This window comes from Zosterops lateralis, assembly GCF_965231275.1.
Source record: "Zosterops lateralis genome assembly, chromosome: 2".
In the NCBI taxonomy this organism is placed as follows: domain Eukaryota; kingdom Metazoa; phylum Chordata; class Aves; order Passeriformes; family Zosteropidae; genus Zosterops; species Zosterops lateralis.
Genome location: NC_139763.1, coordinates 31,807,569 through 31,824,892, shown reverse-complemented (window position 1 = coordinate 31,824,892; position 17,324 = coordinate 31,807,569). Strand labels below are relative to the sequence as shown.

The 17,324-nt window shown below is 42.7% G+C and overlaps 1 protein-coding gene and 1 long non-coding RNA gene across 6 annotated transcripts; one reads left to right on the top strand and one right to left on the bottom strand.

Moving 5' to 3' along the window:
- Positions 1–5,573: 5,573 nt before the first annotated feature.
- TXNDC9 (thioredoxin domain containing 9) lies at positions 5,574–16,263 on the bottom strand. 5 transcript variants are annotated; one of them, XM_083884796.1, is made up of 5 exons: positions 16,129–16,263; positions 13,805–14,021; positions 11,501–11,619; positions 9,357–9,611; positions 5,574–7,117 (listed from the first exon to the last, which is right to left on the bottom strand). In XM_083884796.1, exons 1-5 carry the CDS (start codon positions 16,155–16,157, stop codon positions 7,000–7,002), a joined length of 738 nt encoding a protein of 245 aa, XP_083740922.1. In that variant the 5' UTR covers positions 16,158–16,263; the 3' UTR covers positions 5,574–6,999. The 5 variants fall into 5 exon arrangements, with proteins under 5 accessions (XP_083740922.1, XP_083740923.1, XP_083740924.1 ...); XM_083884797.1 differs by lacking the exon at positions 16,129–16,263 and adding an exon at positions 15,646–15,780; XM_083884798.1 differs by lacking the exon at positions 16,129–16,263 and adding an exon at positions 15,516–15,650.
- LOC310923917 lies at positions 16,159–16,824 on the top strand. Its single transcript, XR_014592720.1, has 2 exons — positions 16,159–16,299; positions 16,483–16,824. It is a non-coding gene; the product is annotated as an uncharacterized lncRNA (long non-coding RNA).
- The last annotated feature ends 500 nt before the right edge of the window (positions 16,825–17,324 follow it).

The following is a 17,324-nucleotide window of genomic DNA, read 5'->3' as shown; positions in this document are numbered from 1 at the left end:
TTTTTCTCTCTCAAAACCTCTTTATCCACACAAATTTTTCCAACTGTCTTTTAGAGTAAAAGCCAAAAGCAAGCATCCTCCATGGAAACATGCTCATGTACACTGAACGGAGCAGGGCTCTCAGCCAGTGCGTTTGTGCAAGGCACCACCATGTAATGAGAGTTTCACAACATTAGAAAACACCATCTTTGCTCAAAGGTCTTTGTGGGGCTGTAAATGCAGAGCATTGATTGTAGGTGAGCCACTTAATGAGAGTGGACTGCATCTGTCACTAGTACAGCACATTTTTTCATTTTTATGATAGACATAATCTGGAAAATTACATCAGAAGTTCAGTGTCAATACCTGTTCTCCTTTGGTCAGCATAGTGTGTGACTGGGAGGGAAGGGATGGAAAGTTAAGGAAAGAGGGGGAGTTCACTTTTCAAATAGTATCTGCATCTTCTTAGATTTAAGAAGCAAGAAAGGTCCTTGGTATTCATGGGCATCCTGGCACTAAGCTGCAGTCAGTGACCACAGATACGCTTTCTCTGTGATCTGGCAATGACACTGTAGGTTACATTCAGGGAAAGAGAGAGCAGAGCGGACAAAAATGTTACCTGACACAATAGCATTTTCTACTTGTCTTACATAAACTAGAAGGGACCACTCCTGAGATCTAAAGCACACCAAGGTTCAGTACCAACAGTTCTTTCCTACTCACAGATTTTCACTTTATATCTTCTTCCCCTCATGCCAAGGGTAGTTTTTCATTCTGCTTAATGGAGAAGTGCTTGAAATGGAGCATCATTTTGAAAAGCACTACCTGCTGCACATGTTATTCTCCTCCAGGTTGAAGGTTTTAGTATCATGTCACTGGGTGGTGAGAATACCATCTAAAATTACTTGGAAGGATAACCACATTAATTATTGTCTCCATTGTGAGTTTCAACTTGTTTCATAACATTGATAGGCAGACAGATTTCTCAGGTTGTTCCTTTTGTCTCAGGCATAATTACAGGTAACACCAGATATTCTCAGAATTTGTAATTGCTTTATAGGGAAGCTGCCCATCACTGCTGACGTAGGTTGGATACCTACCACTAACTGACCAGTTAAAGATGCATCTGTAGCATCATCTCAGACAAATCCTCTATGGCTGTCCTTCCCAGCTTTTAAAGGGACACACCCAGTTTAATAATCAAATTTCCATGTTTTTTTCTTTTTTACATCTAGTATACCTGGAAGTAATCATAGAATTATTTAGGTTGGAAAACACCTCTAAGATCATTGAGTCCGACCATGAACTCAATGCTGCCAATTCCAGCACTAAACCACGTCCCTAAGCACCACATCTACACATCTTCAAAAGTCTTCAAACTTGTAAGACATGAAGCTCTCAGTTTTCACTGCATTCAGAAGTAAACAAGTGCTGAGGGTCCCAATCTCTTCCTTTATCTTGCCTTTCTGGAGAATGCAGATGAGCATTGAAGTAACATTCCACTCTGCATCTCTCTGGCCTTCACATAAAATATCTAAGGCCAAAAGTGTTTATGAGAGTAGAAAACAAGTATTTTCCTTCTGTTCTCTAAAATGAGGGTTTTTATTTTACTGTAGGAAAGGTGTCCTAGCAAAAAGGTCACTGGATTGTATTCTATGAGAGCTTGTTCACATCCCATCTTAAAGAGAGGTCTATCACTTAAAGCAAGTAATTCAAAGTTTGATCCAGGTTAGGGTCCTGCACATGGGTCAGGGCAATCCCAAGCACAAATACAGGCAGGGGGATGAATGGATTGAGAGCAGCCCTGAGAAGGACTTGGGGGCGTTGGTTGTCAAGAAGCTCAACCTGACCCAGCCATGTGCACTCACAGACCAGAGAAAAAACTCTCTGGACTGCACCAAAGTCAGTTGTGGCCAGCAGGCTGAGGGAGGGGCTTCCGCCCCTCCACTACAGTCTCATAAGATCCCACCTGGAGTAACACACTCAGCTCTGGGCTCCCAAAGTAAGAATGATGTGCAGCTGCTGGAGCAAGTCCAGAGGAGGGTCACCAAGGTGATTAGAGGGCTGGAGCACTTCTCCTATGAAGACAAGCTGAGAGAATTAGGAAATATTCTGAGGCGACCTTATGGCACATTCCACTACCTAGAGGGGCCAAATAGGAGAGTTGTGGAGGCACTTTGTACAAAGGCATGTAGTGATAGGGCAAGGAGGAATGGCTTCAAACTTACAGAGGGTAGGTTTGGATCTGATACAAGGAAGAAAGTGTTTGTGTGAGACACTCAAACAGGCTGCCTAGAGAAGTTGTGAGTGCCCCATCCTTGGAAGTGTTGAAGGCCACACTGGATAGGGCTTTGAGCAACCTGGTTTCATGGAAGATGTCCCTGCCCATTGGGCTTGAAACTAAGTGATTTTTAAGGTCCCTTCCAACGCAAACCATTCTGTGTTTTGATGATAACTATTAAGGGAACTTTTGCGTGCCTGGAATTAATGATACAAAGCATTGAGGACTGTTAACCTTCTAGAAAACAAACAGGAAACAATTTCAGGCTTTCTTCTAGGGCAGTGCACTAACAAAAGAAATAATTAGCAAGGAGGAAGTAGATCAAGAAGGTAATTAATGATGTTCTGTGTATTATAATCACCTGATTTTCATACAATGCCATCTTGGGAAAAGGCAATTGTTACCAGAGATTGCATGGTTTGCAAAGAAGGTAAGTTTATTTTTAAATCTTTTTTGTAGGAGTCACACGTTGAAGTCATACCACCAGGTGGGTGATGCTTGAACAGGCTGTGATCCAAAATGCAAATTATATTAACACAGATTCAAAGTTGAGCTGACACAGCTACTTGGCAGTGTTGGTTTAGTTTAGGCAGCTCAAGCCATGGCTGTAACAATTAATCAAAACCCAAAAAGTAGCTTTAGAATATGCACATTAAGGGCTTTCTAAAAGTAAGTTTTCTTAACTACTTCCTTTTCATCAACATAGATCCAATATATCTTAGTGTACATGCACTTACAATTAACCCAATTTGAACAAGGTATTTTTGGGTTATGCTTTGGTGTCTTATGTATTGCTTTATCCAGTCTGATGTGTTACCTTAAATTGATGAAGGAGGTATGAGCATAAGTTCCCCTCTGTAGCATATGATACAGAATGGTGCTCTGCAGAGGGACAGGGAACAAGGAGTATCTCGCAGACCACAATGTCTTGGATGATATTGGACTGGCTGAATGCTGAAGGCTCCCAAGAATGATCAAACAACAAAAGATCAGAGTAGACCTTTTTTGTGTCAAATGTGGTGGAACCTATCTCTATTTATCCTTTAAACATGGCTCAGGAGCAACATGCCCCTCAGAAGAGTTCTCAAGCAGTCTACTGTAATGTCAAGTCCTCTCACCTTCCAATTCTTAGCAGCTTTTCTTCAACTCCAGAGCCTAACTCACTCTCAAACTGTCATATGCAGCTGTTCTAAAGAGACAGATCAACCACTACTTTTGAAAGGATTTTTCCTTTCAGAATGTGGGTTACACAGCTATTGTATACGCAATGAATACAAAAGCCATGTTATTTCTGCATCAGCTAGTGCTTGTTTGTATGTGTGAGATGAAGTGACAGCATCCCTCACACTGGGTTGAGAACATCAGCTTTACTCTTATGGGGAAGACAAAGGGCTTGTCTTAGAAACTGTACTGGTCAAAGCTCACATTTCTATAGAAATTTCTGTAGTAAAGCCTTCATATTAGTATTTCTAGGTGGGGGATAGAAAGAAGGGGATTACTTGTAACATAGGACTTGAGAATATCAATTCATCTTTTGAGTTGGTCTCTCTCCACCCCTGTGACACTTGCAGGTAATCCAGCCTACTAATGGAATCTGAAAGCAGTTACTTAGTCGTTGCCCTCTCCAGAAGTTGTTTCTCGTCATGCCTCTTTCTGGGATCAGACTTCTTCACATTCCCAGATCCCAAAGCTCAACACAGCACTTCACTCCAGGGTCAATTTCTTGAGTAGAAACAGCAAACCCCAGGATCAGTCAGTGATCAAGGAGTGTCCAGTCAAGGCCACATAATTCAGCATCAAGAACTGAACAACCAAGATCCTGTTTGGTTACTGCTTTCATGCTTTAATTATTTCATACCAAGCATCAGGGACAGACCTAGGCACTAATCATTATTAAAGTTATATGCTGAGTTCAGGCATAACCTCCATCACTTCCAAAGCTATACCTGAACATTTCTCATCTCTTTGTTGCCCAACAACCTTTCATGGCTGACGGATGCCAGACCAGGTACTATTCTGTGATTGGTCTAGGCTCCAGGAACCTTAGTGAATCGTGTCCTCACATACCTCATCCATCCTCTGTAAGTAATTAACCACATAAAACCTGCGTTCCTTTTGGATATTTCAAGTCATTATCACCATCAATCAGCTCTATGGCCTCTAGATTGCTGTTGACAAGGTTTATCTTTCTGCTTTTCAAATCTTTACAGCCGACATTTATTTGAGCTGCTGTTCTCTGTATCCTGACACTTCTAGCTTGATGTCCCAGGCCTTACGATCATGGACAACTCAGTAATTTTACCTGCAAGACAAAATCATTAAACTCTACCAGAGAAGAGTAATTTGTTCCTTGTTACCTAAACTAGATGAATTTCCCATTTCTTAAAGAACTTGTAGGTTTCAGCAAAAACAAAATTTTTGGGTTTGAATTCTTCACCTCAAGGTAATATGCAGGATGGAGGCATAACCAACAGGACTGTTCAGTAAGTTTTAATGGTCATTCAAGACAGAATATGCAGAAAGCAGACACGAAAGTAAAGACTTGAAGGAGCGAATCTATGAGATTTATACTTCAAAATAAATTTAAACTTATAGTACCAACAGTCTCAACTTCCCTTGTTACCCATGTCCATGGCAGGGAGGTTGGAACTAGATGATCTCTATGGTCCCTTGCAACCCAGCCCATTCCATTAGTCTGATTCTAACCAAGCCACACATTCCTGCAAACTCCTTGTATCAGCACTAGAGTATGTGTGGTCATGTTACAAGCTTGATGAAGGAAGAGGTCCCAGGAAGGATGAAGGAAGATTAACCTAGAAAAAAAAAATCATCAGCTTACAGTGACATGAAAGCAGAGACTCCAAGTAGGATTTGCACTGAGTTTGTAATGAGGTTATTCCTGTGTGGAACTGAGTAACCTCCAACAACGCACCGTGCTGGAATCCTGACAAGCCCACGTGTTTCCACACAGCACGCAACTCCATTAGAGGTGATTTTATATTTCCACAGCTTATTCAACACAATAAGGGCTCAGTGATGAGTCCTGCTAAGACACTTCCAAAAATACAGTTGGAACATCAGTTTTCTGAATTTCATGCAAATGGATGCAGAAAAAAAAAGGACCACTTTCTGCTGCATTTCAAGACTTTGTGCAAGTGTTCTTTAAGTGATCCTGTATGTTAATCCAGAACTGTATATTGCCTGTTAGAAATCTAGAAAGGGCTCATACAATCTTTCTCACGGACTTTAGTAATAGAGAAATTAATCCACAGCATCAAAGATATCCTTCTTTGAAAGTATGCAGTAGTCAACATTAGAATTAAAATAATTTTATTTCAATGTACATGAACAGAAATAAAATAGAACTTTTTAAACTTAAAGAGATATATTGCTGGGCTGGCCCAATCACAAGTGTTCTCTACTACAAGGCAGCAAGACTGACTAGACCCACTTCACTGCTTTTTGGACCAACTGGATTCAAAGTACCAACTCAAAAAGGTCCTTCAGCACAAAGCAAATGATTTTTTTCAAAATGAAAAGAAAACTCATCAACTGTTCACCTAGCCAGGAATTTTACATTGTATCCAAGGAAGATCTCTCTTAAAAATTCTGTCCATTACTGAAGAACAGTACACAGTATGCGGCACTATATCTAAACTTAACAACCAAGGTTTCTCCCAAATACTTTTCTCTAGTCTACTCTCTTGTACAAAGCATCCGCTATAAAATCCACACATTCACAACCACAGAATGATACAGATCCGTGAACAAGGCTGTTTTCAATATGCTTGTTGCTATGTGCTATTACCTGCTGTATCAGCTCTGACATGCAGCATTCGTAGATGGTAAAAGGGCATTTCTCTTGGCCATCTATTTCAGAATTCATAGAAGTTATGACTGTTTTCACAACTTATAGTTTAATGCAGGTAATTTATTCAGTGGCATGATATGGCACCATAAGATAAGCAATTATTTGTTAAAATGCACGATTTCTTTACTAGTAATTTTGTGGTGCTTTACTTATAATGTACATAATAATAAATTTAAAAAGACAACTGGAAGAGGAACTGATAGAGAACAATCTTTTTTTTTTTAAGTGTCTGTTAGCTCCTTTAATAAAGAAAAAACGGGAAAAAAACCCTTGTAAGTTTCAATGAAAACTATAGAAAGTAGTTCCTCACATAGCACAGTTAAACTGTGCCCTCCTTGCCACATGATGTGGATGCCTGGATACCATGAGGATTTAGAGAGATTTTTTTCCCCATTATTTTAAGCAGCAAATGCTCTCAGATACGACGTTCCCCAAGCCAAAGATTTCTAAAGTAGATTTTGGGGAAGCACTGCTGTCTGGTTACCCTGTTTTCATTCTTCCTTGTGCATCTCCTTTTAGCCACTGAGACCAGATCCTGGGCCAGAGGGATCTTTGGTCTGACTTCATACAGTTGTTTCTAAGTTCAAAACATTTCATCAACTTACACTTAAGACAAAAGGCTTAAGTTCATCCTTTGCCATGTCGTTTAGTTAGAAGAACTAAGATTTTCAAATTACAAATGACTTCCAAAATAGGAAAAAAAAAAACCTTAAGCTTTTTTCTGCTGTGACTCAGTTATATAAAACTGTATAGAAAAATGAGAATTATGTGCAGATGTAATGAAAAGCAGTAAGCTTTATAAAAAACATTCTTAGAAATGTACGATGCATAAACAAAAGATGATTTACAAATATATTTAGCGGCTCTTCTAGTCATCATCAGAATCTGAATCATATATCTTTCCTCTGATGGTCTTCTTGTCCAGCTTTGTAAAGCTTGTTCCATATTTCTTTTGACTTTGAAAAGGTGGCTCCATCAAGTTTCCACTACAGAAAAAAGGGTAAGACAAGTTGATTAAAGTCATATTCATATTCATACAGACAGTAAGTATCATCTGTAATGACCTGTTTCTCCAGAAAAACGTATTCTAAGAGAACACAATGCCTACTTGCTACAGCCACCCTAAGCAGCATTGTGGTGTTGCTAGCATAGCACATCCTGGTCAAAATGGCCTGGATAACTAGAGTTAAGACAAGAGTGTGAAAGTAAACAGCACCTGTGAGTGGAGCTGTAGAGAAAAACGGTTTGAAAAGGCTTTTCCTGCAAACTGATCATGCTAGAGACAACCATCTGTCAGGTGAAACTGTAACCAGGGAATTACAGAAAGACTTTTCAAAACAGGTGAGGAGCCATCAGTACAAAAGAAACTAAAATGTTACTAATGGGGACTTTGGAGTCAGAACTGATGTTTGCCAGAAGTCCCCTTGTGCTATCTCTGCCTAGGCCAGACAGAGCAGTTTCCCCGCAGGACTGCAAATCTTCTACAGGACTATGGGGGAACTTGCACGTCAGAGTGCCCCCATGATCCTGCAGGAGCTCTCTCACCAGCATGTGAATCCATGGGAATGGACCTGTGTTCCCTGTTGGGAAGAGCAGGTTTTCACATAAAGCTGGAGCACCTGCTTCTCTTCCAGTAGTGTTGCACAAGAAGGGGAATCCCCTCTGGCTGCTCATAAAAGGGTGTGCCTCGCCTTTGCTCATATGACCTGAGAGGGGTTTGCATCCAAATGTCAGTGAGTGAGTGAGTAATTACAACAATTACAACCTTCTGGAATTAGCTATAAAAGGATGTTTAGAAATTTGTAGTTCTTTACAAAATGTTAATACTAGTTTGCTGATATTAATCCTAAATACACAGTTCACTGATTGTGATTTAATTACATATGTCAACATACCACTTGAATCCTGACTTTGGGCAAATAATCTGACCTGAACAGTTTTTCCCCTAAATAAAGTATACCCTTTTACCATCTGCTATCCCACAGGTTGAAGGAAAAGAACTATTTCTAAGCTCTGAGGAGGCCAATGCCCTTCTCATAAACTCCAGAGAGTGGGATATTACTTCCAGAGCAGTGTGGCAATGGGGCTTGCATTGCAAAGCCAGAGTCTGCCAAAATAAACAAAGAACAAAATTCCCTCACTCCACGAGGAGCTAAGAACAAATACACAGTACTACAGAATTAAGTAGAAGTAAAATCATGCCATAAGCCAATATATCAATGTTTAGCAAATTCAGTGGTGCTTGATACAACTCCAGTGAAGGATTTTTCCCATAAAAGGCTGTTGCTGTCTAGAATATGCATCCAAGTTGTCTCTGCATATTTGATTTTCACTGAACTGGGAAATACCAGCTGTTTTAAAATTATAAATTTCAGTCATTTCACCCAAAGTTCAACAGCTACTAAGCCAAACTGAGTAGTAGGTTCTTTGGCTTTAAGATACAATACTTCTTGCCAAATTTTTACCTCATTAGACATTTAACTGAATTCAGCTAATGAAATTTAAAATTAAAAAAACACTAAATACATTCAAAACAACAGAGCAAAATTAACCTCAAAAAAGAGATGACATTTGAGCCACATTGGAAAGGAAAGCAGAATTTTGGTAAATAATTTTCCTATGAAGTTAGGCTCTTGTGGTGACAGATATGTTCTACTGCCTTTTGTTCTGTAGTCTTCAACAAGGTATTTGTGATGATTATAATTTACTGTTACTCAATTTATTTACACTTATTCAAATTTTCTATTTTCAGTACTGTTTTTTGAAGAAAAAGGTATATTCATGTATGTAATACTGACTTAGATGCAGCTTAAGGATGACTTGCTGAGTTTTCTCTGAAGTGGATTAAAAATGCTCAGACTTCACTGCATTGCAACTGTGACATGAATCATCTGTAGATGCTAAAGGATTACATTAGATGCACGACTCTGAAGCCATATCAGAGCATCAATGCTACTCCATACACCTGATGACAAGAACTGGGCTTTTTTTATTACTCTACAAAAAGGAACACTCAACACTCATTACAATGTCTCGATACTTTGCCAAAGAGATTCTCTTCTTTCTCTTGATGAAGCACGCAGATTAAGTAACTAGAATGAACTCTCACATGTCTTTTTTAGCGTACAACACATTCAAGTTATAATCTTTCAGATTCTCCCATCTGCAAGCTCATTCTCTTTGTACTTTACCTGAAAAGAAAACAATCATGAAACACTTAATTACCTGTAATTAATTACGTCTGAACAGCCTAATCTCCATTCTAAGGTTTCTGTAGTGAAGTCATCAGTGTTACCGAGGTCAGTAAAGCCCACGACGTAGTCTTGTGTTTTTCCGTCTTTTATTAGTGCTAGAGTGGGAATTACTTTGATGCGCAGTCTCTCACACAAGAAAGGAGATTTTTCAGCGTTTAATTTCAAGAATTTTGTCTCAATGTGCTTTTTTGCCAATACAGTCAAATGTTTGTCCATTATTTGGCACCTTTGGAAAAATAAACCCAAAATATAGAGCGTTAGAATGAATAAGTTGAAGAATATGCATTTGAGAGAAAGTTTAAAAGGAGCAATAAAGAGCTAGTTCTATCATGTTAATACTTGGACATGACCTTTGTAGTTGAGAATTTAGTTTCAAGAGAAACTATGTTTCAGAGGTAGCTGGATTTAATGACTAATAGTGGAACAGCCTGGAGCACCTCTACTGTACAATTATACCATCCCTTTCTCTAATTTCTTCCTAATTACTTTCCATACACCTGGAAGCCTTGCTCTCATTTCTTGAGGCCTGCACTTACTGATGACATCTCTTTCTCTTGTTCCAGCTCTAGCTTCACTGCCTGTCAACAGGAAAAATTGCTCTCTGGAAGATTTCTTCAGAGAAGTTCTCTCAACATATCACAGTGTGTTGGATTTTTGCAGTCACTACCTTCACGGCTGATGCTGAGATGCAGTAACTCAGTGTAAGTGGGGAAAAAAGTGATTTACACAGACTGCTTTGCACAGTAGTACAAAGACTGGAATGGATTGAGCATTTAATTATTGTTTCTCAGCTATGGGACAGTGACATGAACTGCTCAAAATACTTGCAGATCACAGAGATTTGTGGACTTGTCATCTGCAATCTCAGCTTTCTGGACTGTCTTCTCTAAGTGGTTTGGCTTTGCTGCATGAACTCTGTGATGTGACTGTCCTTAAAGTTGAGAGGAGAGTTGAACAAAACAGCTGGGCTGAAAAAGATGAAACTAATTTGATATGGTGGTTGGTAAACCAAACACACAAGCTTCAACCTGTTTGTCAGCATGGCAGACTTTACAAAGCACTTTCTCAAAAGTTCCTTCTCCTGTCTGAGCCTACAGACTTTGCTGATTCAAGAAACAAGAACCCAAACCTGTCCTAAGCTATTTTATTTGCAGTGATAGCCTTTCACCCTCTTGAGTAAAAACTAGCCAAACAGAACTGCTTTAAAGACTTAGGAAATGTAGGACACAGATCCCTCACTGCAAAATCCAGCCTTGACCTCTTTCAATTTCTCACATGAAAGCTACTTCAGTTTATATTCTATAAGCTAGGGAACACATAACACCATTGGGGGAAAAAAACCACGGAGAACCAAAACCAGGACAACTGGCTCCTCCTTCAATAAACTACTCTACTTTGCAATTGCATTTTAACAGAACACATTGAAAGAGACCCAGTGAGGAACAGCCTACAACCCAGCACTTATGAAATTCTTCCAAGGAAGTGGGACATCTTAGTTTGGGTTCCTATTCTGAGTCAGCACATGTTCTCAGATCTAGGTGTCTCACACTCTAAAAAAAGTCACAGAATCACAAAGGCACAGGCACAAAGGAAAAGCAGCTGCAATTGATCCTTTCAAAGTAAAAGGTTAAATTCTCAAGATGCCTAGACAAGATTCTGGTCGTTTTTTTGGTGGGTGGTGGTTTGTTTTTTTTGTTTGTTTGTTTGTTTGTTTGTTTGCCAGAACCACCTATCTCTATCTGGAATAACTAAAGGTATCTTTTTGAAATGCTGCTCTTGTATGGTCTACATCTACAGACCTGGCTGCCTCAAACTAAATCAATAATGAAACACAGCAGTCTCTCAAATATTGTCAAAGAGGTTCGATGTGTGCTCTAATCAACTATGTAGCAGAGAATTAATTGTCGTCAAATCATGTTCAGATTAACTTAGTGGAAAAAATACACTTTAAAAAATCAAACGTCTTGAAAAGTGACTGAGATTTATAATGAAGCAATGTGAATACTTCTATAAATGCCTGTTCATGAGTGGGATTTGAAAGAACAAAAAAAATACATCTGTTTTTGTAGACATCTTTAAACAAAAGGTTTCTTCAGCACAGCTTATTTACTATACCTGAACGTTGTATCTCTATAGAAATGGCAAACCACATTTTTACTTTCTTTGACTTCTTGGAAAAAGTCTCTCTCACTTGGGATTTCTCTGTATTCTCCATGTCCTTTTGAAAGCCACTCCTTTTGGAAAACATAAAAGCAAATAATTAGTATGGAGGTTGTTACTCTATCTATTATGCAAACTCTACAGCTTCTAGAAAATCGAAGAGGTGGCCTGCAGTGAAAACCCATTTCATACAGTAGTGGACAAACAAATTACTTCCTCTCCTTTAGTTTTATTTTGAAAATACACAGATAAGGCTACCTTGCTTATTTGAAAATACAAATTGTGTACAGTACTACATAAAATTCTGCAATGCAGCCTTCAGTAAGACAAGACTAGTTCAAAGAATACAACAAAAACTCTAGGCATTTGAAAAATTTTTAGTACACTCAAAGAACTCATCTTAAACTTAGTCAAGTCAAATAAAATAAATCAAATAAATCTCGTAATTTTTTACTCTGAAAAAAATCAATGAGAAAAAAAGCCTACTAACTCATCTGCAACAGATGAAGTTTACCTATCAAATATGCATTGAAGAATCTTAACATGAACCAGGCTCACAGAAAATCATTCAGAAAACACATGTGCACCATTAGTCATAACATCAATTTCTGGAGAAACAGAATGTCACAAGCTAAAATTTAGAGGTAACTTCAAAAACTGTCTGATAAAGTGTGCAAATACAGTTTCCAAAGAGCTAATCTTCCACATTAACAACAAACACACTTCGGGGAAAAACCAACAGCATCTACCTAACCAAAAGTTAATTGCAGTGTATTTAAACAAGTACAGACTAATCTAAATAATTAGAAGTAGTGCACTATGACAAAACTTGACAAAAACCTTCATTTTCCAATGGGGGGTGCGGTGGGGGAAATCAAATAAATCACTGCTCTTAACTTGCAGTTTTGTCTTAGGTAGGTGAAAGAAAAGAAAGGTTTCCAAGCAAACCAAAGATATCCTGTAAGCTAAATTAGGATAGAACAAAGAATCGCCTAGATATTGCATACATTAAAAATTCATGGAAGTATGAGCACATGAAGAAGTCATCATGATGCAAATCAAGAACTCACTTATCCCTCAACAGTGATTATGCATTAATTTCCCTCTCCACAAATTTATTCTGGAATAGTATGACAGCACACTCCTTTTACTGAGCAGTATCCTACTTCACATTTGCATTTCAAAGTGTGTGAGAACAGTGAATTAAGACCAAATGACATGAAAAAGTTTTTGCATGAGATCTATCACATGTTCACATCCAAGGACATCTAAGTGTTATGACTTTTGAAAAAGGAAAACACTAGAATCAAATATAAACTGAACTGCTGAAGACAAATGAGTAGTGTGCCACTTTCTCTACTTGTGTGTTTACAGAACCAAAGCTGCTGGCGCTGCCCGTCCTCCAGCATCCCGCCATGCCATGCCATTTCACTGCATTCCCGTCTCCAGGTCTGGCATCAGCTTTTAAGGACTCCATCACAGCCAGGCATCTCCTTTCAGCCAAGTCACTTCTCCCCCACCACAATCAATTTCTTGTTTAGGTTAGCTCAGATGGAATAAACTGAGAAAACTACAGCTTCCCTACTTATAATTCAGGTCTCACACCGTATGTTACCAAAATTATGGTGTAAACTATTCTTCAAAAAGAGCTCTGACGGAGCATAAAGATCACCTCATTTGACATGAGGTGTCAGGTCCCAAGGGAGAATTTCCTTCCTGTAAGAGGAAATGAGCAATCATACAAAGACAACATTTCTTTGGCTTAGAAGGATTGTGACAAATGATTCCAACCTAGGAACAAGGAAAAATCCCGTTTCACCCTTCTACAAAATACCTTAACAGGAGGACACATATCACATGCTGTAAGTAACAATGCAGAAGCTTCTGAAGAAAAGACACTTCAGAAGGAGCCCAAAGCCTTATGGTTAGGTGGCCTACGGGACTTATGCTTCCAGATAGCAATGTTCAGTGAACACAGAGACACTAAAATCTCTGTATGAGGCTCCTTATCCTATCCTTATTGTAACACTCACAGAGGAGCTTCTCTCCTCCTGTTAGAAAACATAAAGCATGCATGCACTGACAGATACTTACTTTCCTGGATCATTTAAAACTAATAAGCACAGAAAGGAAAGAGGGAAACATCCACAAAACCAACCAAACAACCCCAAAACACTTAATTCACATATAAAATTTCCCAAGGGTTTCCAAAAAGTCTGTTATACTCTATACATCAAGAGTCTGTACTACAGAAATTACTTGTTTCTGCTGCTGGCTCTTTTTTAGGGCTTCAAGCCTCCTCTGTTTAAGGCGTTCCAATTCATCTTCATCCATCTGATCCAGCTTCTGTATTTCAGCATCCAGATGTTCTTCCACAACCTTGGTTGACTGAAGTATTTCATTCTCCAGAACTTTTTGAAGGATATCAACAGAGGTATCAGCAGCCATCTTTAGCTGGAAAGTGGTCTCTTCAGAGCTGTAGAAACAGTGATATGAGGAATTAGGATTGACACAAACATGTAATTATAACTCCAGTCTCTCATGGCTTGCAGTTCACACCATAGAAAGTGCTCTGCTATTTGAAGACAGGAGTAGTTAGCAGATAGTTCTTTTCTTTACTGCAACCCACTTTGGAGAATACTTTCATGATGAACACAAATGGCAAAGAAACAAGTCAAGTCCTATTATTTCAGCCCCAAAGGCAGCTACTGAAAGTGCACAGGAACCTAAAACTGCTTGTTAATATAAAGAAGAAAAGTTCACCAGTTCCAAAAGGACGCTCATCCTGAGCCAGATTTACCTACTTTAACAAATATTCTGAAACAAGAAGATTCAGTTGGAAAGCTTCAGGCTGCTGGGAGGAGGTATAAGATGCCTCAGAACAAGTCTAAGCAACATTCAGTATGTAAGTTTGTGCCAGTAGTTTAAATGCAATTACTTTAAGCCCCTCAGGCACATTAACATATTTAAATCTGAATTAACACTCCTCTCCTCAGCTACAAGAAAGACAAGGTGTTCAACAGCAAGTGCTCTAGGCCAATACACTGCTTTAATTAGTTCCAGAAAATTGCTATTGCAAACAGCACCCTATGGCAGCCAGCAACAGGATTTAAAAGCCACTACCTAATTGCTGTGTGAAGAAACACAGCCAAAATAATTTTCTGTAAAGTTCTCCCTGCCCAAACACATAAAAAGACACAAAACACTAACGAGAGTCCATGCAAAGTTGTGACAACACAATCGACTGTTCTCCCCAATAAACCTACACTGCAGAAAATGATCAGTGTCGTGACTGACAGTTCTGAAACAGTGACAGTGCACAGTCACGCTGCTCAGACTTTCAACATGCTGACTACGGATCTGACGTGCTGAATTTGGGTTCCAGGGTACTCTTGGCTGTATTTCAAGGCAGGCGAACAGCCAGCGTCACTGCGAACACCTTGCGTACACAGGCAAGAGAAAGCAGGCAGACCTCGGCAGTGCCCGGCCCGCCGCCACGCGTGTCCCCGCCACACTCGCTCCGACCCGCCGCGCCCAGCCCTGCCTCCCTCTTCCCAAAGCTGCTAACCACAAAGTCTGTCTGCCCTCCTCCCTGTATTTCCAGAGTGAATATGAACCTTGCCGGCAAAGATCAGAGGCCGGCAGGTGTCCAGGCGGAGAGACTCCCCTCACTGGGGCAAAGGGAGGCTCGCCCTCCAAGCAAACAGGGAGGAGAACAGGACCAACTCCGCCAGTCCCCGCTGCAATTACAGGTGCCCAGCGGTCTGCCGGCGCCCAGGAGGCGGAACCCCGCGGGCGAAGAGGCAGAGGGAGCCCGGGCACCACGGGCGGGACACGGTCTCGCCGCTGGCCGGGAAGGGGCGCCGGGGTCCCGGCCGAGGGAGGCGGCGCACGGCGGGAGCACTGCGCAGGCGCCGCGCGCCTCCCTCCGCGGAGTCGCTACACACAACGCCACAGACAATCCACCCACCCGACTCAGGACGGGCTTTCCGGGGGCGCCGCGGCCCCGGCCCTGCCCCGGGCTCGGTGACGGTGATGTCGCCGCCCGCGGCAGCGACCGCGACCGCGACCCCGACCCGGTCCCGGCACCCGCCACTCACCCTCCGCTGCCTCGCGCGCCGGCCGCGCCCCTCCGCCGCTATCGCGAGAGTTAGCGCAGGGCGGACCGCGCGCGCGTGCAACTGCGCCGACGCGCTGATTGGCCGGGAAAGCGGGCGCGCGCCCCTGCAGGAGGCCGTGCGCGCACCCGCGGTACTACCCCCCGCGCGCTGACTGGCCGCGGGCGCGCGCTCCGCTGGCGCGCCTGCGCTCCGTGCCGGGTACTGCATATGCGCGTGCGTGCGTGTGTGCGTGCGCAGGCCGCAGCTGCGGGCGGGAGCCGCGGGCCCGAAGCCCGCCCGCCCCGCGGGAGGAGCGCTGCTCGCCCGAGGTGGCCGCCCCACCCTCCGCACCGCCCCAGCTCCGCCCCGAGGCGTCCCCGCCTCCGCCGGCCAGTACCCGCCTGCTGGGGCGGGGCGGTTCCCTCTCCCGCCCTGCCTGCCAGGGGCGGGGCCGGGCACGCCCCCTGCCCCCGAGTCACTTGCCTGTCGCGTTGGGGGCTCTCGCGGCTCATGAGGGGACGGTGGCCGTGCCCGCCGCTGCCGCTGCTCTGTGGGGGCTCCCTGCCCGGGGTTGGGCGTGAGGCCGAGGCCGGCCCCGGCGGGGCTGTGGCGGTCGGGAGCGGCGGGCCCCGGGCCCCGGGGCGGCGGCGGGAGGTAAGTGACGCTGCGGGAGCCGGGCCGCTCCGGCGGGCTGCCCTGGAACCCGCTGTGCTGCAGCAGCTGGGGCTCGCTGTCTCTTCGCTTCTTCCTGTAACTGCGGCGGAAGAAGTAGTAATATAAGTAATAGAAGTAATGAGATATTAAAGCGTGTTTTTTTTTTTTTTCTTTTTTTTTAAGCAAACAACACAAACAAACCCAAACACACGTGCTCTGCTTTCTTCTTGGAAATCTGGCTCCTCGGTACCGAAGTGCGCTGCCAGGGAAGGCGTGGTGGGAAGATAAACTCTTATCTGCAGTCGGCTGGGAGCCTGGGTGGGAGGGACTGATAAGGAGCTGCAGCTGCATAAAGGCAGAGGGGAGTGAGAAGTCAGGGTGCTCGGGAGCGAAGCAATAGGAGGCTGAAAGGTGTGGAGAGCAGTGAGCCTCACTCTCTCCACCAAAGGAGTTACGGTGGCAGGGTGATGAGAACAACAGAACACGTACAGCTCTCAAAGCCTATTAAATAAATATATAAAATAATGTCTGGGCTGCCTGTGAGCGTTGTTATTTGTGTTCCATCTTGCTTTGCTCCGGAGGAAGGTGTCCACGAGAAGGTGGGGCTGCCCCTCTGCCCCAGCGCATGGTGCTTGCTGCCTTGTTCCGTGCTGTCTCTCTGAGCGTCGGCCACCTCCTCCTGCCCCGCAGCGGCACGACCCGGGCCTTCATATTGATGCCTTAAGTTTTAGCTTTATTCTCTACCTCGGTCCAGTCTCTGTTCCAGGTCAGCCTTTCCCAAGGCATCACTCTGAGAGAGTGCAGCCCCGTATGTGCTCCCTAGGTTCCTTGGAGGAGAGTAGGAGGGAAAGCTTTGTGCTGAGAAAATCTGGCAAAGGAGAAGGAATTACTGTACTTTAAATGTCTCCCATTCCTGGAGCTCCATTAGGTCACTGCCATAACCCCAGTGCTGCCTCCTAGCCCCTCTGTTAGGAAGAAGGCCAGTGGTACAGGGTAGCGGTGCAGTTGTGGTTACACTTCGCCTG

Bases quoted from the DNA above. Each gene is read 5' to 3' on its own strand.
- TXNDC9 (XM_083884796.1), bottom strand. From the start codon at position 16,157: ATGAGCCGCGAGAGCCCCCAACGCGACAG. The intron at 14,022-16,128 runs GCAAGTGACTCG...CTGTTTCTACAG, and splicing joins GAGAGCCCCCAACGCGACAG to CTCTGAAGAGACCACTTTCC. The intron at 11,620-13,804 runs GTAATTTCTGTA...GTTTTCCAAAAG, and splicing joins AGAGCCAGCAGCAGAAACAA to GAGTGGCTTTCAAAAGGACA.